The sequence below is a fragment of the Vicia villosa genome, linkage group LG6 (assembly GCF_029867415.1).
Source record: "Vicia villosa cultivar HV-30 ecotype Madison, WI linkage group LG6, Vvil1.0, whole genome shotgun sequence".
Lineage (NCBI taxonomy): Eukaryota > Viridiplantae > Streptophyta > Magnoliopsida > Fabales > Fabaceae > Vicia > Vicia villosa.
The window spans coordinates 132,386,700-132,408,107 of NC_081185.1; the positions used below are offsets into that span (position 1 = coordinate 132,386,700).

General features: G+C 33.8%; 1 protein-coding gene, 1 long non-coding RNA gene and 1 pseudogene across 6 annotated transcripts; 2 read left to right on the forward strand and 1 right to left on the reverse strand.

Moving 5' to 3' along the window:
- The first annotated feature begins 726 nt into the window (after positions 1–726).
- On the forward strand, positions 727–16,684 carry LOC131610038 (uncharacterized). 5 transcript variants are annotated; one of them, XR_009286392.1, is made up of 9 exons: positions 730–1,109; positions 1,429–1,579; positions 3,749–3,971; positions 4,596–4,787; positions 5,252–5,685; positions 6,625–6,967; positions 8,303–8,404; positions 8,531–8,633; positions 14,304–16,684. It is a non-coding gene; the product is annotated as an uncharacterized LOC131610038 (long non-coding RNA). The 5 variants fall into 5 exon arrangements; XR_009286394.1 differs by having other exon boundaries at positions 8,332–8,404; XR_009286393.1 differs by having other exon boundaries at positions 727–1,109; positions 4,602–4,787; positions 6,625–8,404; positions 14,304–16,511.
- LOC131610037 (pleiotropic drug resistance protein 1-like) lies at positions 2,269–9,723 on the reverse strand (annotated as a pseudogene).
- A 2,055-nt stretch (positions 16,685–18,739) lies between the features above and the next one.
- Positions 18,740–20,461, forward strand: LOC131612419 (thioredoxin H-type-like). The gene is made up of 3 exons (XM_058884210.1): positions 18,740–18,882; positions 18,969–19,091; positions 19,207–20,461. Exons 1-3 carry the CDS (start codon positions 18,796–18,798, stop codon positions 19,354–19,356), a joined length of 360 nt encoding a protein of 119 aa, XP_058740193.1. The 5' UTR covers positions 18,740–18,795; the 3' UTR covers positions 19,357–20,461.
- The last annotated feature ends 947 nt before the right edge of the window (positions 20,462–21,408 follow it).

Genomic DNA, 21,408 nt, shown 5'->3' on the forward strand with positions numbered 1-21,408 from the left:
TTTAGTCCCGTATGTTAACCTCGAAGTTCATTTTGGTCCCTTAACTTCCAAAAGTTTCATATTGGTCCCTTAACTCTTCAAAAGGTGTCATTTTAGTCATTTTTATCAAATTAGCGACAAAAAACTCAAAAATTGGTCGCTAAATCGGTCGCGAATATGACAAAAATGACTAAAATGACACACTTTGAAGAGTTAAGAGACCAATATGAGACTTTTTGAAGTTAAGGGATCAAAATGAACCTCGAGGTTAACATACGGGACGAAAAAGGGTATTTTGCCATCTTATTATGTTGTTTGGTTATTTTATTTAAAATGTCACATTTCATCACATACACCCCAAATTGGATGAAGAAAAAGAAATTGAATTTGAATGAGATGAAATAGATTCCATCATGTTCCATTCCACTCAATCCATTATTTATAAATCCAAACAACTAAATCTCATTAGTTATAATACCATTCCATTTCATCTCATACCACCGATCCAAATATATCCTTATTATGAACAAAGAATGACTATTTTATTTGTCTAAGATAGGGATGACAATGAGTCGGGTGCGAGTTTCACACTACCCAAACTCGCACCCGAACCCGAACCCAAATGTTGTTTGAATAGCAAAATAACACCCACGCCCACATCCGTTGGGTTCAGGTTTTATTTAATGTATATATAAATAAGCGGGTGTGATTTCAGATTTTGAGTGCGGATTACACATTTATCTAAATCCGCACTCAAAAAATATCAGGTGGCATCGAGCTCAAACCCAATCAACTCGGGTTTTTAACCGTTGACTCGGGTTCGGGTGGCCCCGCGATTTTGGTATGCTTGCCATCCGAGAGGACAAAATTGTAATTACACATACTTTCAACTAATCATCTTCTACCACCATGTTGCCTTCTCCACAGCCAAAATCGCCGCCGCCACCGGCAATACTGATATGCCTCGTTCCGCCGCAAACGGCGTTCCAAACTAGCTGTTGTGCAAAATCATAATCCAACCACCCTCGTGGTTAAACTTAAATGATGCTCACCAGTCTTCTCTCCATCACACTATCGTCTCTCCCCCCCAATTGAAGTACATGCCCCAATACATGGAAGATTCTTCAAAGGTAGAAGCTACATCGAAATTATCTTACTGCTGAGATTTGTTTTGTTTCTCAAATTTATTGTTTGAGTTTATTTAGGTTTTTTTAAGGGTTTTGTTTGATCAGAATATTACAATTACAATTTGTTAGAAAGTTAATTGATTGAACTGACACATGAATTAAGCTATGTTACAATTGGAAACTGCATCATGTTTTGTTTAATTTGATAACCTGCTACCAAAGAACACAAGCTTTATTTTTTATTTTTCTTGTTTGAAATGAAGATTGTGCAATTTTGAAAGCAACTGACTTTGAACTACTCTGACTTGTAATTGTCTGACAGATCTGAGTAGTAACTGTTACGGCCAGTGTATTATTTTGTGATCCATTTTGCAAACAGGACTACATGCCTACTGTCTTTGACGATTTCAAAGCAAATGCGGCTGCCATGGGAGCAATGACAAAATGACAACCCTGGCTTGTCAATATTGCTGGTAATTTTTTCGTTTCATATTCCTTTTTTGTATTTATGTAGTTTCTGTGTTTCGCTAAGGCCTTTAAGTTATCATTGGTAAGACAAATTTCTGCTTGCCTTGTCTTTGCTAAAAAAGGCCAGCAATGAAAATGTTGTCAATGAACCGTCTTTTTCCTTCCTTTTTTGAGAATTATTTAATGCGGGTCAAGGGCAAGTTTATATAAAGGCCAACAATTTTTTAATGTGGGCCAAATAAACAATGACTAGCGTGGGCCAAACCAACACTGACATGAACATCGGACAAAGCCTATGCTAGCTATTCCTTATACCTTTGGCAGTTTAGCTAAAAAGGAATCGGAGTTCAGCTAGTGTCTATTTGACATTGGCCCGATATTTGGCCGATGTTCGGAGGCAATATTGGCGGCTGATCTTACCACTAACATGTCAGAGACAAACACCTGCTGTCCTTTTAGATACGATCCCTTTGAAAAAACTAGTCTTATTGTCCTAGGGTTCGACTTCATACATTTTAAACCTAAACAAGCATCTATGCTAGCAGCTATCGCTCCTACCAACCTCATGATTTGGCTCTTAAGTATGATCCTAGAAACCATCCCCTATATCAGCAATTAACTTGTAGTCTTAACAACACCAGAATGATAAGCATAGAAAGAGATAACATATGTAATATTAAAGCATGGTATTAATCCAAATTTGGTTTACTTATTTGAGTTGCGAATTGAAAATTTTCTTTTAGACACATAAAATACCAATACTTTACTATACACGAAACATTCCACGACTTAGCGTCGTTGAAAATTTATTGTCTTGATGGATATGGCAAAGACCAATACAAAACAAATGGTAAATCCAACAATTACAGCTGCAACAACTCCCAAAAACTCTTTCTTGAAACCAAAGTAACTCCGCAAAAAGTCTTGAATGGGAACAGCTTTTCCATCAAAATCCAAATTACCCTTCATATCACCAAACTGTGAAGTCACCAGCCCATTCAGAGTCCAAGCTACTGGATTTATCCAATAACACCAACCCCACCATACAGGGATCCTCTGCAAGCGCATGTTAAAAAATTGTTAATAAACAAAAAATGAATTGATTACTTGTAAATTACAAATGTGTTCAGTTAACATCAAAGGAAAGCTAAAACTTACTGTTTTTGGGATTAAGAATCCCGAGAAGAGATTGGACAATGAATTGGACGCACTGCTAAGCAAAGCAGCCATAGATTGAGTCGGGGTTATGGCTGTTGTCATCATGCCAAAGTATGTGTAGTAAAGGAAAGTGAAGAACATGAAAAATGTGTACCAGAAGAACTTAAGGGCAGTCCACTCATAACCAAGCATTGAAAAAACTATAATCGCATAAATCACAGCTTGCAAAAGGCAATAAGGGACTTCAATTAGAGCCTACATGGAAGAAAACTTGAAGATTAGAAAATGTAGACACAAATTTATTTACATACACTTAACTTCATAAATAAAAGGTCTAAATATGCATTTAGTCTCTGTACATATACTATTTTTGGTTTTAATCTCTAGTTTTATTTATTTATTTTGGTTTTACACTTTTTTATTATTTTGCTTCTAGTCTTGTTTTTTATTTGTTTTAATTCTTGCAAAATTGGGTCATACTAGAATTAATCCCTGAAATTTATAAAATATTTGATTTTTGTTCTTATGTCGTTAATATTGGAGGGACTAAATTCAAATATTCTAAGTATTATAAGAATCAATTCTAATATAAGCCAATTTTACGGGGACTAAAACCAAAGAACAATTACCATAAAATAGAAATGCAGATATTAAAATAAAAAGTGATATATTTACATGGTCTATTTACTTATTTAAACCTAAATAAAAACCAGTAATGCTTGCCTGAGAAACAGCATATGCCAATTCCGAATACATTCCTGCAGCCCTTTCCCTGTAAAAGACTACACGCTCTACAGTTACCACTGGTTGCACTGAACTTAAATTCCTGTTACCAATTATAATAGTAGCAGTAAACAGAAAGCCCATGGAATTAAAGAAATCTTGTTGGGTTTCACTGCAATCAATTGATGTGTAAATTCACGTTTAGAAAGATTAGAAGCAAAACTTTGAAAGCCATATATAACTACTAGTTATTTAAAATTGGGTCTAATTACATTTTGGCGGCAACTTTCCAGTACACCCCCCCAAGCAACAAGGCAACAGCGAATGTGAAGAAGAATCTCATGAAATTGTAATATGGATTGCGCCAGTAAGACCAATGTTGTTTCCATAAGCAAGCCATACATTGAACGAAAAAGGACCTCGAGTACTTCGAAGGAAATTCAAGGTCCTTTGAACTAGGAGATGGAGTGCTCAATTCTTCAATAAGAGCTTTGTTTCTCCTGCAACAAATATCACGTAAGTTTTTACTTAAATGACATATCACAACAAGAAAATGTTTTGTGCTTTTGCTGTTATTTGTTATCTAGCATATTGTTTTGAAGTTCAATACTTCACAGAACAGAAAATACCTGTATAATGATGACTTCTTGTACACCTCGGCAAAATTAATCCCCGTTTCCATTTCTTTTGCTGCATTCGAGACCTCCAACATCCAAGTTGCTGGATTGTAGCCATCTTTAATCTTAGTGACACCTTGAATTCCCTTTATGAAAAAAAAAAGTTCTCAAAAGGTAAGTTTTACGTTGGGATAGATTAGAGATGCAAAACATGAACTTCAGTTAAAAAAAATTCGAAATTATTCTACCTCAAAGTAGTTAATTATTTGTGAAGAATGACGTCCAAGTGGCCCCACATATATCTCTTGTCCTCCCCGCCTCATTAAGAAAAGCTTAATTTCATTGAAAATAAGGATACAATTTTTGTTAAAAGAAGGCAACAAACTAAATATAAATTGTGATAAATTTTAGCTCTTGTTTACCTCGTCAAAAGATTCAAAGATATCAATATTGGGCTGGTGAATGGTACAGACAATTGTTCTTCCGGTGTCTACTATGTTCCTAACTGCTCTCATAACAATAGCTGCAGCTCTTGCATCTAACCCAGAAGTTGGCTCATCCATGAATATGATAGAAGGATTAGCAACCAACTCAACTGCAATAGTCAACCTTTTTCGCTGCTCAGTTGAGAGACCGGTTATACCAGGGAGACCAACATATGCATCCCTTATTGAGTTCAGCTCCACTAGCTCCATGACTTCCTCAACAAACATCTGTAAGTAACCATTAGTCAGCTCCAAATTCTTCTTGCTTCCTACATTATTTTAATGTACATAATATTTCTATCTACGAATGGTAATGTATGCTAAATCTGGCAATTATGATTATGCACTACAGTATTGCGAATTTACTTGCAAAATAATAAATCCATATGAATTTGAGTACAACATCAAACAATTTAGAATAGTTACTTGCTCATCATCCTTGTTGCGTCTAAATAGGCAACTTAAAAGCAATCTAGTGAATGAGATTAACAACAATTGTATCATACTTAAAAACATATTAGAACTTAACATGAAAGTCAGGCGTGTGCGCTTTAATTGATACATCAATGTGTATATGCACATTGTGTAGGTAGAAAGATGGGCGTGGCTGTCAAAATATTCTGTATAGAAAATCATATACAACTTGATATTCTAAAAATACCAACCTTCCTAGTTTCTGTATTGATTTCTGCAGGCAATCGGAGCCATGCTGAATAGAGCAAGGATTCATAGACAGTAATATGAGGAGAGTGTATATCATTTTGCTCACAATATCCCGAAATTCTTGCAAAGGTGTCTTGCTTTTTGGGATACCCGGAAACTGTGATGTTTCCAGTAATATAGCCCCCGGTTTTTCTACCAGCAAGTACATCCATCAAAGTTGTTTTTCCAGCACCAGTGACACCCATAAGTGCAGTGAGAACGCCTGGCCTAAAAGCTCCGCTGACACGGTTCAGAAGAACCAACTTATCTTCTGTGACACCCTGACTCCTCATTGCCTTCAAGTTTAGAACAAAGATTTAATGAAACTGATTTAAAAATTAAGAACCGAGAGCGGAATGCAAATTTTTTTTCGTTTAAGTAAATATTACCGGAGGCATGTCTACAGAATATGAGACGTCATCAAAGGTAATAGAATGTGGTTCAAAAGGAAGAACCATTCCTCTTTTTCTTCCACTATTCTCCTCTTTGCTTTGAGATTGCTCTGATTTCACACCCCGACGCTTCTCAATTGCTGCATAATTTGTGTGAAATATTAATTCATACTTTATGCTAATTTTTTGTTATAAAATATTTGAATTAATGTCAAGAAACTCACGATTGAAGTAAGATAGAGCAAGAGTGTAACAAAAGTGGAACAATAACGTGTATCCAATCAATGCCCCAAAAGATATCCAATACCAGTACCATTCTGTAAAGAACCCTTTAGATTTCAAAACTTGAACTCCTAGCGGTTCAGTTGAGTTAGGAAGAACCTTTCAAAAGAAAATATGTATCCAGTCAGCAGACTATATATATTAGATATAGAAAATGTAGATGAAGAATGGTGCAGATCATACTTTTCCCCAAGCCTTCCCTAGGAACTCGTTATTCATTAAGCCATTCGTTGCGTACATTATAGGTGATATCCAGTAGCCCCATAACCACCCTATTTTTATACTATCTGAAACCAAAATGTAGAAAAAGGAGAAAACTATTGTTATTCTAAATTCTAACAATAATATATATAGAAGAAACATTAACTCTGACTACAATCTATGAGCTGTAGCACCTCTCGAGATGGCAAAGCCACCCATGGCAATGAGGAAGGTCAATAGAAATGAGCCAAGTGTTACAGCCACTGCCAGTTCTCTACCAATTGCTCCTAGTAATCGGAATAGTGAAGTACCCATTTGGCTGATAAGTATGAGAAGAAAGTATTGCTTAATTAACCTGCATTTACATAATCGTATACGAAAGACACCGTTAATTACACACTAGGGTTCAAAGTCAAACTGAGTTAAAGAATACCTGTCAAGCTTTACTGAGTAAGTATTGATAACTTTCTTTTTTACCTTGAAAATTCAGGACTGTAACCGATGACGTAATAGGTAAGAAATGTCCAAGCTGCTGCTTCAGCAAATGTTATCGGGATTTTCAGGATCCATGTAGGAAGAGCATATGCCCAAGAAGGGTAGAAGAGAAGGTCCCTTTGCTTGTAAAACACTGGAAGCCTCGCAATCGTCGTCGCAAGATCAGCAAACCCATTAAACATGACCACCAAATTTCCGAAGAACAATGCACCGGCATAAATGCCCCCATCAATCACTGAATTGTGGTGCATTCCAGTTCGGAGAAAAACGGTCATGGTAGCAGTAGCCATCACAGAAATCTTAAAAGGAGGATAAATGCATCAGTGATGGAGTAACAGGTACATAGTTTATACATAAAATGAGAAATTATAATGTTCTAATTGTTTAAACCTACTTGGCAAAGTTTGAATTTATAGTAAAATGCATTGCGCCTCATAAGTAAATATTCTCTTGCTAAGCAAGCTTTGAATAATTCCCACTTTCCAATTCCATACGTGTTGGTCGTCAAAGCAGCTGGGTGGCTTTGAGACTTGTCAAATGGAGTAACAAGTTCATTGCCAAGAGTTCTCCCAACATGAAATGACTCAAATATCTCAGCAAACTCCTTAGGTGTCACAAATTTATAAGGCTTCCTTCTTTCTACCCAATATTGCTCCTGATCTTTCATTGATGTCACCTACAACAGTATGCGCAAAATTAAACTGTAAAAACTCACTCCTATCCGTATAGACTGTAGAAAGAAGATAAGGATACACTTACTTCTTGTAAAAAGTCTGCCACAGATTTTCTCTCGGGACACTTAAAACCTAATGAACCAAAAAATTCTAGCACATGTTCACAAGGACCCTGGTACACAATGTGTCCCTCAGAGAGTAGAATAATGTCGTCAAAAAGATCATAAGTCTCTGGTGGTGGCTGCAACAGTGAGATCACAGCGGTTCCGTTGAGAAGTTGGACCGACTGCTTCACTGATTTCACAACTTGATAGGTTGTTGAGCTATCCAAACCGGTTGATATTTCATCCATGAAAAGAGCCTTAGCTGTTCCTACTAGCATCTCCCCTGTATTAATAGATTCATAACGTTTTCTCATTGCCACTATATTATGGTGAATCATGATGTTATTCATCAATATCAAAATCAAGTATGTTTTACCTGTTGTAACCCGTTTCCTTTGTCCACCAGAGACGCCTCTTAACATTGGACCTCCCACCACTGTATCTGCACAACTCTCTAGTCCCAAAAGCTGAAAATATAAAGCAAATAAAACTAAATTAGTTGCTACCCTATGAGGATCAAAGAAGGCTTTGTGTGTATGAATTTTTACCTTTAAAGTATAATCTACTGCAAGATTTTCTTTCCCGCCCTCAGTTGCAACAGCCTAAACATATTTCCAAGTCACAAGTTCATTAGCTATTATATTCATAATTGAAAATAGGAAAGAAAAAGATGGTGCGTGCGTCGTCTCCTACCTTCATATAGATATCTATATCTGGATCAGGGAAGATGTTTCTCTCAATTTCTCTTCTAGATAATTCTTCTAGCATATCTGCATTTTACCAAAGATATTCCTTTTCAACTTAGAATCATGTTTTCAAATTTCAAATGTTTTGAAATTGCATCGAGATGAAACATTTAGAAAAAAATGCAATGTCATGTACTAACCTATTCTAGATCCAACACCTTGGAATCTTGCTGAGAAGGCTAAAGTTTCTCTAACTGTCAACTCTCCAATGTGAAGATCGTTTTGACTGACATAAGCAGCAGTTCTTTGAGGTACAAACTCATTCATCTCATGACCATTATAAGTCACCTTTCCAGTGATCTGATTATGAAATTAAAGAGTTTTAGCTGGCTAGAAATCCAAAACAATTCATTAATATGTTTTCTTTTGTTTTAAAGTAACCTTTAGATTGGGATCAAGTTTTCCAGCCAAGGCCAAAAGGAGTGTCGTTTTTCCAGAACTTGGAGGGCCCAAAAGCAATGTCATCCTGGAGATATATAGGTTAGCGAAAATAAATATATTTGAATTTAAACCAAAGTTCTCTTTGTTCTTGTTTTTCTAATGATACATGGAAATGAATAGTTACCTGCCAGGCTTTATTATTCCACTAACATTCGGGAGAATGTCGAGATGTTGTCTCTTTTTTCTTAGTATATAGTTAATTGGAGCCTTTAGAATTCAAAAAAAGTAAAGAAAAGGGAATTAGTATACAAAAGTTTCTCCATGAATAATATATAACTGTTGGTGTTTAAGGATATTACTGACCTCTATCAGATCAAGAGTGTAATTAATGAGAGTAGGCAAAGCTCTATTTCCTACTTGAACTTCTGCTTCGATCTTCAAGTGCTCAAATCGGACTTCGATTGTAGGTAAAGTAATTCCAACTCTGGGATGTCATGCAATGTCGAAAAATTAGTGCATCTTTATGATGAATGAGAACACAATAAGAATATGTTTTAGTTTTGAAAAATTTTAGAAACTAAAATTAATTTTAAATTTGATTTTTGAACTTTTCAAAATCTAAATCAATTTCAATAAGAATAGAAATATAACCTATGAACGCGATCCCTGAGCTTCAATAAGAACTTCTCATTATCAATATCAGCAATTCTCACTAGTCTTTCTAGCAAAAACTTTTTTTCTTCTTGCTTAAGATGGTGTATATCAATTTCATTAGCTTCTCCTTCAGAGGTCATCCACAAACCTGTCCTTAAACGTGCAACAGTTGGAAGTCTCTGAATTGCAGCCCATTTCAAAGCCTCTTCTTCATCATTGTCCTCTCTATTAACAGAGTTAGGAAACAGATACTCCATATCACTGCTCTTCCTTCGCGACGTACTTTCAATCTTACTGTTTCTGAATCTTCTCTCATCATCAATACTACTCTCCATTTCGAATTCCCTTCGAAGTCAATCCTCAGCATATGAGTTTGTTTGATTTACACGGAACATGTCCATATAAATGATATTTCTTGAACACTTTAAATTGACGCAGTTAAGTTTTTTGCATGTATGTATGATTCGTCTTTTCTGTTGTTTCTTATTTTATGTCATATCTTGATTGTGTTGATTTCACATTTTTGCCTTTTTAACAAAATACATATCCATTGTATATTGTATTTCAAATATATTTTCCATATTTTATAATAGATTCACACGTATTTTTGACTTCTTTTTGCAATATTTACAATTATTCTCAAAAGTTTATGATATCTAACCTTTTACATGATATCTAAAATTTGATTTGATTTTTTGATTTCGGTCAAAAAAATATATATTTTCATGCATACTGAAGATTATAATATTTTTTTAAAGATATTTGCGTCACGATTAAGCCACTAACTTAATGCTAATCTTTTTGACTCAATGCTAAATTGCAAATTTTAAATTATAATATTGGATTATTAAGTCTCTGTTGTTTATTTAAAAAAAAATTATTGTTGATATTTTAATTATGTTTATGTAAGTTTTTAATTATATTTTTTTATAAATATGTTTTCTATTTTAGAAAAAATATCTATTTCAATTAATTTTAATAGAAGATAGGAAAAAAACACAATTTACGGTATTTAGAATTTTTTAACTATATTATTAAAAAAATGTTATTTTTTAATAATCTTGTAATTTGAAAGTTACTATGTCCACACATATACATTAGAAGATTTTTTCCTTTTAATAAAAAAAAAATTTCTTTTTACTTAAAATAAATTATCTGACTTCCTGTAAAAAAAGATTTGTTACTACAATAATAAAGAAATGATATCCTACTATATCGGGTTCATCTGTTCTAACTTTTAAAAAAAATATTTGTTATGGTATTGCATTACATATTAGCAAAAAGATTTATATGTCTTTTGAAATTTTTCAAAACTGGAAAATGGTTAAAATAATTTTTTGATAATAAAATTTCAATAATTTTTATAGTAGAAAACTATGAATAGCTCTCATAAATATCTTAATAAATATATTTTTTGAAATATGTGATTTTTATTATGTTAAAATTTTTAACAATACAAAAAATTATGTTATTGAATGTTGAAATTATACTCTTAATTTATAATAATGAGTTTGAAATAATTTTCTAATTTTTAAATTAACTCTCATCTACATCATTTTTTAAAATTTACATTTAAAATAATATTAATATTTGGACCACTACATGTTTGGATACGTGGTTTCATTTTTTCCGTATTAAAGTTGGATCAGTAGTAAAATTGTTTCCGTTTATTAAAATACTATGGATTCGCTATAAAATTTTATTGACTCACTACATGTTTGAAGATTAAAAAGTCAATCGGTTCTTTAAATAAGAATAATTAGAGGTTTTTCAGATTTTACGCCCGGAAGATTGTAAAGCGAATATGTAAAATTTTACTCAATAGACAATTATTAGGTAGTATCCCAAATCACTTTACACATATCGTAATGATTAGATGAGGAAACACAATATATGCAATTGAATCAATTGAATAAGTCATGAGATGTGGTCATGCAATTTATCAAGAAGTTGAATTCTAAAAGCACGAAGTTTCGCAGATTTTAATCACCATTAGATTTTGACAAAATATACAAAGAGTTCTTACAATCACTTATCCGTAATAATGCTGAAGACAATAAGACTTCGATTCTGGATCTTGACGTGTATAAATGACCAACTGCCAAACCTTTTTGTGCAATCTTTACTTGATTAACACTTCCAATATTCCAATAACACCAATTTTGTTCAAAGCCTTCGTATGTAGCAATCAACCCCTGATCTTACTGATGGTGAAATTGTCTGAAGATGTAAAAAGAACTCCGCCTTATCCGTAGCCTTTCACACAATTACTACTAAGGCAATTCTGGAGAGAAGACCTTCTTCTTTTCACTGAAATTTGTCAAAACCAGTGACCAATCCCAATCTTGCAAGAACCCGAAAACCTTTGAATAAATCTCCAAGAACGATTAGTTTCAAGATTGCATCTCCCCCAATCAATTAACATCCACTCATTATTAAGATGTGAAAAAGAAATAAGGTTGAAGATGAAAGATTTTTGATTGCAAGAGTTTCAGAGAGGTGGTTGATTTTCACAGAAAAATCTTAAAATAGTTATGAAAACTTTCACAAATGATTATGAATTCTTCTTACATGAAAATGTTGACTAAATGCTTATACATGTGTTTGAGATGAAGCACACAAAAGATTTAAAAAGTTTGTTAGATTCAAATCAAGGTCAATACATGTAATGAGTCAAATGAGCAAATGAGTGGAGTAAAAGAAAAATTTGAAATTTTGACACATTTGCAATTGATTCGAATCAAGTGCATTGTGTGATTCGAATCATACGTCACGTGATTCGAATCATGTGCAATATGTGATTCAAATCAATTTCTCGGGAGACTTTTGGTAAAACCAGAAAAAACGCATGATTTAAATCATGTACAAAAGTGTGATTCGAATCATTGGCCCTAGAAATTTTTGAAAGATCAGAAAACTTTTGTGATTCGAATCATGTATGAGTCTTGATTTGAATCAGAAGGTTAAAACTTTTGCAAGTCTCTGTTTGATTTGATTCAAATCAAAATTTATGTGCAATTGAATGATTCAAATCAAATGCTTCAAAAATGGATTTTTCATGTTTTTAAAGCTTTTCTTTGCACGTGATTTGAAAAGAACACGCAATGCTTTTATTTCACAAACTCATCACACTTGATTAATAACATTTTGATCAAGTTCAAACGTAACCAAAAGGTTTATGCATACTAAAAATATGAATCATGTGTGAGCAATCTATACGAGAGAGACTCAACAAAGATAAAATACGAAAGTGATAAGACAAGCAATCAAAACATAACCGTATCGGGATTTCTCCCCTGCATATGATAAGGTGGTGCAACAACAACTCCCCTTAGGGATATGCAGCTATACACATCTCTCTCTTGCAGAACAAAACAGGCCCGTCTTCTCTCCCTTTTCTCGTCTTCCTCATTTCCTTCTTCAACTTTCCTTGAAGCAAGTTGGATCTTCATCTTCATCGTCGGGTTATTAATGCATTTTCCGATTCGTCATCTTCATCAACTCATCTTCATAAAGATCATTTTCATTTTCGGTTTCTTTACCTTCAACCCGTTTATTATTGATTGTTGTTCCATTTGTGCAGTTGTCTTTGGTTCTACACAAATTTTTCTCCCTCAAGATACTTTATTTTTGTTTTCTTTCCTTCAACGACTTTCATAGCTAAAATCCTAAAACTTGCCATTTTCTGCTTTGAAACTGCGTTTTTTGAATTCATCTTCTTCATCAACATTAAATATCATTTTTTTTCATTTACTGTGTTCATTTCTTTTCCTTCTATTTGTCATTTAAACTTTGCCTAAACTTTTGCACATGCCTATTGAAAATTTCCATCTCCTGTTCCATTTTCTTTTAACAAACCAGATGTGGAAAACTTTGAAAACAGGACTTTGGAAAGTTGACACCATTTTTTGAGACAACAAATTTTTTTGATTATGAATGAAAACAAACATAAGCAGTATTTTTCACAAAGTACATATGTCCACATAATCGATTTGGACATTGAAAGGTTTTAGTGTAACTGTTACAAAAGTGATATTGAAAGGAAGTGTCACACGGTTTCATAAAAACATTGTCAAACACATGTTTTCAGCTATCCTTCAAACCACTAACATCAATAATTGACTTCTATCCATGAATTACAATACCTTTTGAGATGGAAAAACCACTCATGACAACCAGCAAAGCCAATGTAAATGAGCTTAGTGTTGAAGTCACTGACACATCTCTTCCAAGAATCAATACTGAAACCAAGTTGAACTCCCGAAATACCTTTTCGCATTTCATTTCCCACCACAGTATTTTCAACAAATCCGCATGTTTGAAACTGCTAGAGAATCTTTATGCATGGTTTCATAGGTTGGGCCATTGTTTTCATCTCTTCGATGATGATCTTAATCGTGACCGGCTGAGTTGTCGTGTTAGTCTTGATTCTCATGATCCGGTTGCACTTGTTGTTCATTATTATGCTGCTCTCGATTCTCTTTTTATTTTTTTGAAAACAATGGTTATAAAAAAAGAAAATATATGGCATGGCAAACTATAAATTACTCATTAAAATTGTCATTAGTCTATTCTTCTCCAATTTTTACTCTTCAAAAATTTCTCTTTCTTTTTTTTTTAATATTGAACATATCTTTACGTGCTCTTTAACCATTTGCTTGCGACTCAAGTTACCTAAACTTAAACTTCATATATTTCATTTCAAAAGATTAAGGTTGTGGCAAAGCCTACAAATACCTTTATAAGTATCACATTTTAGAAATAACTAATATACAATTTGTAGTCTCCACATTCATCATTAACAGAAACATATAATTATATGAGATAAGAATATACTATAAAGTAATATACAAATCACAGCCAACAATACACAATCAATTATTTTATAGCTAATTACAACTGTAGGAAAGTTGAACTCAGAAAACTTAAAAGATAAAACTAAGTGATTATTTTTGTACAATATGGATGGATCATCCTGAAAAGGCCATGCAGATGCATGCTGCTTAATCTTTTTTAGAAATGTCTCTAGAAGTAGAGGTTGAACCAGGACCAAAAGGAACACTAGGACGACGAAAAGATTTGTAAATTGTACTATAAAAATTTCTTTTCTTCCAGGTTTGGCGACGGGGAATACTTTCAACAATGCATGCAAGCGTTTTATCGGTCAAGGGTGCCTCGTTATCAATGCAACCGTCTAGCCCTGCACTGAAAAATTCTTCCCGTTGTACTTCTGTAAGGAAACGCGTCACGCCAACAATCGTTGTAGGGTACTCCATGTCTCGCAGCATCTTCGTCATCTGCATAAAGCGCGTGAATGAATCTCATTATCAGTATATATTATGCTTAGGCCACAAGAAATTAATATATAGAGACAAATGTAGTTACCTGAACCCCATCAATGACAGGTAAATACCTACCAAGGAGAATTAAGTCATAGACTTCCTCAACACAAATTATTTTTATAGCTTCTTGGCCAGTTTTCACTGAACGAGTTTCCACACCAAGTTTATTCAACATAACTTCATGAACCTTTCCAATGCAGTCATCATGGTGCACAACAAGTGCTCTTATTATTCTTCGATGGGGGCTTGGTGAAAGATCATCATCTTCACTATCTTCACTATCAGATAACATTATTTGTTTACCTTTATGATCACTTATACTGACCATCTTTCTATACAATTGATGATATATCAATTCAATTAATTATACCACTTGGATCTGTTACATATATAAAAAGAAAATCATTATTTTCTTTTCTATACAAGAAAGATATATAATTTGAAATAGCACAATTTCACAACATATTGAAATAGAGCTAACCTTGCTCAATGTGAGACTGAGAATTTGGTTTCTTTCTTCTTCTCCCTGACAATTCTCACACTCTAAAAGAGGGATTAATGGATGGCTGTATGAAGAAATAAAAGAAAGTGAGTTATTCATGATAAAGATGGTTCACTGCTAAAGCTATATACATAATTAGAAGAACTCAAGATGATGAATTAGTTTGCAGTAGCACTTGCCTTGTGGAGAAGTCTTGATTCTGTGGGAGTGAGTGAGTGGAGAAACAAAGTAAATGTGTGTTAAATGGATATGAATGCTGAGAATGTAATTGTAAGAATTTTTAAGTCATGCTATCTAAATATATATGAATGAATATGAAAGGAAGCAAAAAAAAAAGTTAGTTAGTTAGTTAGGTAGTTAGTTAGAAAGTGTGTTTGGATTCTGTTGAACCAATTAAATTAACTGCCAAACTAACTCATGTTTTGTTTGTTACTGATATATTGAAACTGATTGTGAATCACCTACTCTATGGGGCTTTTCTTGACTATGAATTATATTATGTTTACAACAACAAAAAAATCAATTAGAATTAATTAAAAAAACTGGCTATAAATCCTCATGAACAATTTTCACACAATTATAATTTATAATTCCACAATGATAAAGCAAATTAAACTGGTAGTATTAAACAATGTTGAACCATAGTACTTTCTATTCAATGTAGAATACTGCACAGGCTCTCTACGACAATTACTTACAATGGTACACTTAACATCTTGATAAACATGACAAAAAACCAACACAAAAGCCACTGTGAATCCAACTACAGCTGCAGCTATTCCCACAAAATCATGCTTGAAACCATAGTAACTTTCCCAAAAGTCTTCTACTGAAACACTTCTCCCATTGAATTCATTAGCAAGAGAAGAATACATTCCTGCAGAATTTTCCTTATAGAAGACCACTCTCTCAATACCCACTACTCCTTGAAGCAATGCAGTAAAACATGCTCCCAAAAAAGAGGGAGGCAACAGTTGTGACGAGAAACCTTAATCCCTTGTATTGTAGATTCCGCTAGTAAGACCAATGTTGTTTCCATAAGAAAGCTTTGCATTGAGTACTTTGAAGGAAAATGAATGTCCACAGAACCAGGAGCTGGACTGCTCAGTTCTGCAGTAAGAGCTTTGTTTCTCCTAAACCAGATGTCACAAGAATCATTTCACACAAGATATATTTAGGAGAATTATACATGGCACCCTCCAAATTATACATGTCACCTCCACATTTTAGGTTATTTTTAAAATGCCCCTGACACTATTTACTCATAATTTTTACCATTTTTTAAAAAACATTACTTTGGCGAAAATCATCAAAAAGCAAATTTCCGGCACCCTTTTTTGGCCGATACCGAAAATTCTTAGTTTTTTTTGTGCAAAATTTCGGTATCCGTAACCGGAAATATTTCCGGTGCGATTTATAAAACATTACGCCGTCTCGGCAATTTCATAAATTTTCGGTAAAAAATCAATACCCAAAATTCCAAATTTTCGGTGTGTGTCGGAAATTTCTTTAGAACCTAAATTTCTGGTATGGCAGATGAAGTTTTATATCTTTGTGGTCCTGAACTGGCAGCTTCAGCTTCTTCTACGGATTCATGTACTGATCTTACCTAGTACTTACAAATATAGCTGTCAATATGGGCTACCCGGCCCTAAACGGGCCGGCCCTAACAGGCCCTGGACTTTTCAGGGCTGGGCCAAAAAGGCCCTGTATAATATGGGCTCGAGATTTACTACCCGAACCCGACCCTAGATGGGCTTCGGGCTACCCGGCCCTAAATGGACTTTTTTATTTAAAAAAATAAAAACTCCATAATATTTATTATAAATAAAATTAAAAATTATGTTATTTTAAACATAATACATTTTTAAGTACTATATTATCTCTTATAAATACTATAATGTGTTTCTAAATACAATATATGTCTAAATTGCACAAAATAATACTTGAATATTTATTATAAGAGAAAAACTAATATAATATGATGAAAAAATGTTGATTATATTAAGGTATAATATTTAAAAGAGAAAGATTGAATAAAATAGAGATAAAATTTAGTGAAGTGGGAAAAATCAATATGCTATTTTGGAGTAAGATAATATAAATATTAATATATTCTTTTAAAATGTATAATTATGCGGGCCTGATGGGCTACCCACGGCCTATATGGGCTAGCCCTAATGGGTAGCGGGCTTTTCAGGGCTGGGCTAAAAAAGCCCTGAAAAATATGGGCTCTAATTTTAAGGCCCAAGCCCTATGATTTTTCGGGTCTGGCGGGCCGACCCATATTGACTAGCCCATTTTGACAGCTCTACTTACAGATACGGTACGTTTATTGGACTTCATACACAATTTCTTTTTTTTGTTTTTATAAATTGATGAAGTTATCTAATTATACGTTTTTGTGATTGTCAGATTTTTGAATCACGAGATAAGGTTCTAGAATGGGCGCGTTCAATTAAAAATTGAATGAGTTATGGTCTTGGGAAGTTGGACTAAATTCACTTGAATCCATATAATGACCTATAATATTTCTCCATCTTTGGTGACTTTTTGTGCATAATTAGCTCTTGACTTGTAAGGAGAAGTTGTTAAGGATGTCAAAGAGAGTCATGTAATAAGTCTTGTAAGCAGGTATATGTCGCATCTTGGAAAGGCTCACTTGCAAGCATTGGAGTGGATTATAAGGTACATGAATGGATCTCTAAACATAGTCCTAATTTAAGTTGGAGCTTGTGATGAAGAAAGTAAAGTAGTAGCTGAAGGGTATGTCGACTCTGATTATGCAGGTTGTATGGAATCTAAAAAAAATCTATTTTTGGATATGTCTTCACTATGTTTGGCACGTCAATTAGTTGAAAAGTGACACTTCAAAAGATTGTAGCCTTCAAAAGACTTAAATCAAGAGATGCAAAAATTGAAAAAAAATCTAGGTTGGTTCGAATAACACAAATGCTTTACTCAGATAATGTTTTCGCCCATAAATTTGTTTTGCAAAAAAAGGTTTTCATGATTCAAATCAAGGTCACTCATAATTCGATTTAATGTCATGATTTGAATCATGCTGACTAGAGTTTCTTTATTTCAATCATACACATCTCTGACTCAAAAAACTACCTTGACTTTGGTCAAATATTATTTTAAAGTATATGAAAAGTATTTTTTAACCTATGAGAGAATGAGAGCCAATTGTGAGAGGAGTCAAATACGATAAAATTAAAATACATCAAAATAAATAAATTGATATTGTTATCGATTGATATTTTTTAATTTTGTTTTTGACAAAACAAATTGCGATGACCATTTTTTCGAGACGTCTTTGCCTCTTGAAAATTCATGCATCGCAAGGATTTTTTACGGGTTGCGAAGAATTTTACCTTTGACTATTTAGACATTTTTCTCTTATAACGTACATTGTATCCTTTTTATAAGACAACTTTCATTTTTTTTGGATTCAATAAGAAAATATATGATCTATATATAAAAAAATTACTATTGTTATACCAAAAAAGTCAATAATATTAAGATATAATCGAAATTGGGATCATGAGTTTGTGTTTCACACGCATTTGACGATGAGTAGAGGCATTGACTTAAGGCAATATGTCACGTACATGTATTCTCATCAATTTTTTAACAATATACTTATATACCAAAAAATGACAAGTCATTTTGTAGTGTTTTTATTGAAAAATCTTATACTAAATAACAAGCATTGGACTTGGATTTAGGATCATAGCAATCAAAGTGAAGAAAGAGAAAAATGGCAGAAGAAGGAGAAGTGATAGGTGTTCACAGCGTGGAGGATTGGAAGAAACATATGGAGAAAGGAAATAACTCCAACAATCTGGTTAGTTTGTTTTTATCCTCAAACTACCTCTTAATTTCATTTCTTCTAAATAAGTTCAAAGTATTGAAATTAAATTTTATTGACAGATTGTTGTTGATTTTACTGCTTCTTGGTGTGGTCCATGCCGATTCATTGCACCAATTTTGGCAGAGCTTGCTAAAAAGATGCTACATGTCACCTTCCTTAAGGTTGATGTGGATGAATTGAATGTGAGCAATATCTAAGTCTACCACATATACTATTGTTATTGTTTTAAAATTAAATCTATTAGTGTTTATTTTCTTTACCTAAGAGTCCTACAACTAATTACTTTGATTTCTTCAGACTGTTTCTCAGGAGTGGGGAGTTGAAGCTATGCCAACATTCTTGTTCTTGAAAAAAGGAAAGTTAGTGGACAAGCTTGTGGGTGCTAACAAGGATGAGCTGCAACTGAAAATAGTCAAGTATGGAGGAGAAAAATATAGCCGTCTTTGAGGGTGTGTAAGACGAACTACTACATAGAACATAAAGTTTGACACGTTTAAACTGTTGATAAAAAGGGTCTCGCAAAATAGTTATCGCAATTAAACCATGCAAATATATGATTTTTATTTGATTTGCCACATTTAAATTGTGGTTAACCTACACACTTTTCCTGGAGAAAAATGTTGTAAGTTTTATATAATATGAACAATTTTTTTTTAAAATTTCGAGTCAATTTGCATTTTTCTATTTTTAAGTTTGTTTGTCTATTTTCATTATGGTTTAGAATTTAGAAATTGTTCCTGAAGAACAATGTGATGACTTCTTTATAGTGCTGGGAGAAGCTACAATATATCTAAGGTTTTGCGTATTTGGGATTGCTTGCTTCTACTGTTCCTAGGCTACCTTCTTTATAATGTTGGGCTTGATATGGAATTATCTTGTATTCATGGTTATTCATTGTCCCGGTTTCTTTCTCATGTGGATATCATGAAGGGCATTGATCACATTTAATGAGGGTGTCTCATGGCTTTCAAGGGCGGTTTGATAGGAGGCGGGGTGTCTGGGTAATTCAGGATGTACGTCCAGAAGTATATAAGCCCCCCAAGCGTGAGGCCTGGTAAGGGCGAAGCACTTTAAGTCACTTGAAGATTTAGGACTCTACTCCGAGATATGCATCCCCCTGTTGGATCTTCAAGTAAGCGATCTTGGGTAAGGAAGTCCAGTATGAGTACTGTTCAATTTTTCCCTGCCTCAATTATGTAACACCCTTCTAAACCCTGCGGAAAACTTTTCAAAAATCAGAGTAAAACATGAGAAAGGGCATTACAACTCCAATAAAATAAATAAACATTCATGTCATGCCATATAAGGAACGATAAACCAAAATTATTCAGGTAGCATGTTAACACAGCGGAATATTCTTAACAACTGAATAATCAAACAACCGGAGTCATAGACTCATAATTCAACCATAAACCATAAACAAACAGAAGTTTATCAAACAACTCTAAAATAACGTTCCCGGTGTTACACGACCAGAGCATGACACAGACCCAACTGACTCTAACGAACTACTTGACGAGCTAATCCTCACCAAGTACACAAGCTACTCCTCAATCTGAAAAATAACAACAGTAAGGGTGAGTTTCATTCGCATTAACAAATGTTATAGGAATATAAACAATACAACTTCATCCATACATCAATCACCCAAATCAATTATATTCAGATAGCATAGCAACATTTATCAAATACAGTCATTCATACCAAAATACACACAAATTGCAACATTGGACAACTTCCATTCATGTTACAATTATACACAACAACCTAATGCAATGCAACTAAATGCATGTGGTACCAATCATGGGATAACCCATCTCACCGATCCACCACCATAAAGATTCGGCTACTTCTCTCACTAATTCCACACAATGGGAATTAGCTACCGCTGTCCCACCACCATAAGAGATACAGCCCACAACATGATTATGAAATGCATGCATCAACCACGACATGCTCATCATTAACATCCACCGAAAATTCATAATCATTTATGTCACAACATACAAGTATAATAATATCACATCCATTTGATATTCACCACAGCATAATACATTTAGCACCACAAATATATTATCATTTCATCAATCATGATGGCTAGAAACACCACATAGCATGTTCATACCATTATTCAACTATCACCAAACAAAATCCACAAAACCAACGAAGTGATTTTTAAATTATAATCCCCTAATATACATCATAAAATAGGGCATTAATTCATCTACCAGGTACTCGAAACGGCGTACAAAAAGGATTAACGGTTTAAAAGTTACGGATATTTAAAATAAGTATTTTTCTAAAAAGCTTCAGTGGTAATCGGTTACCTAAATGATGTAACCGGTTACATCACTGACAGTAACTTTTATTTTTCAATTTCGCCCAGTGGTAACCGGTTACCTAAATGATGTAATCGGTTACATCATCGCGAAATGCAGTTCTTCGCCTGTCTAAGACCATGTAATCGGTTACTTCCCTCATGTAACCGGTTACATTACT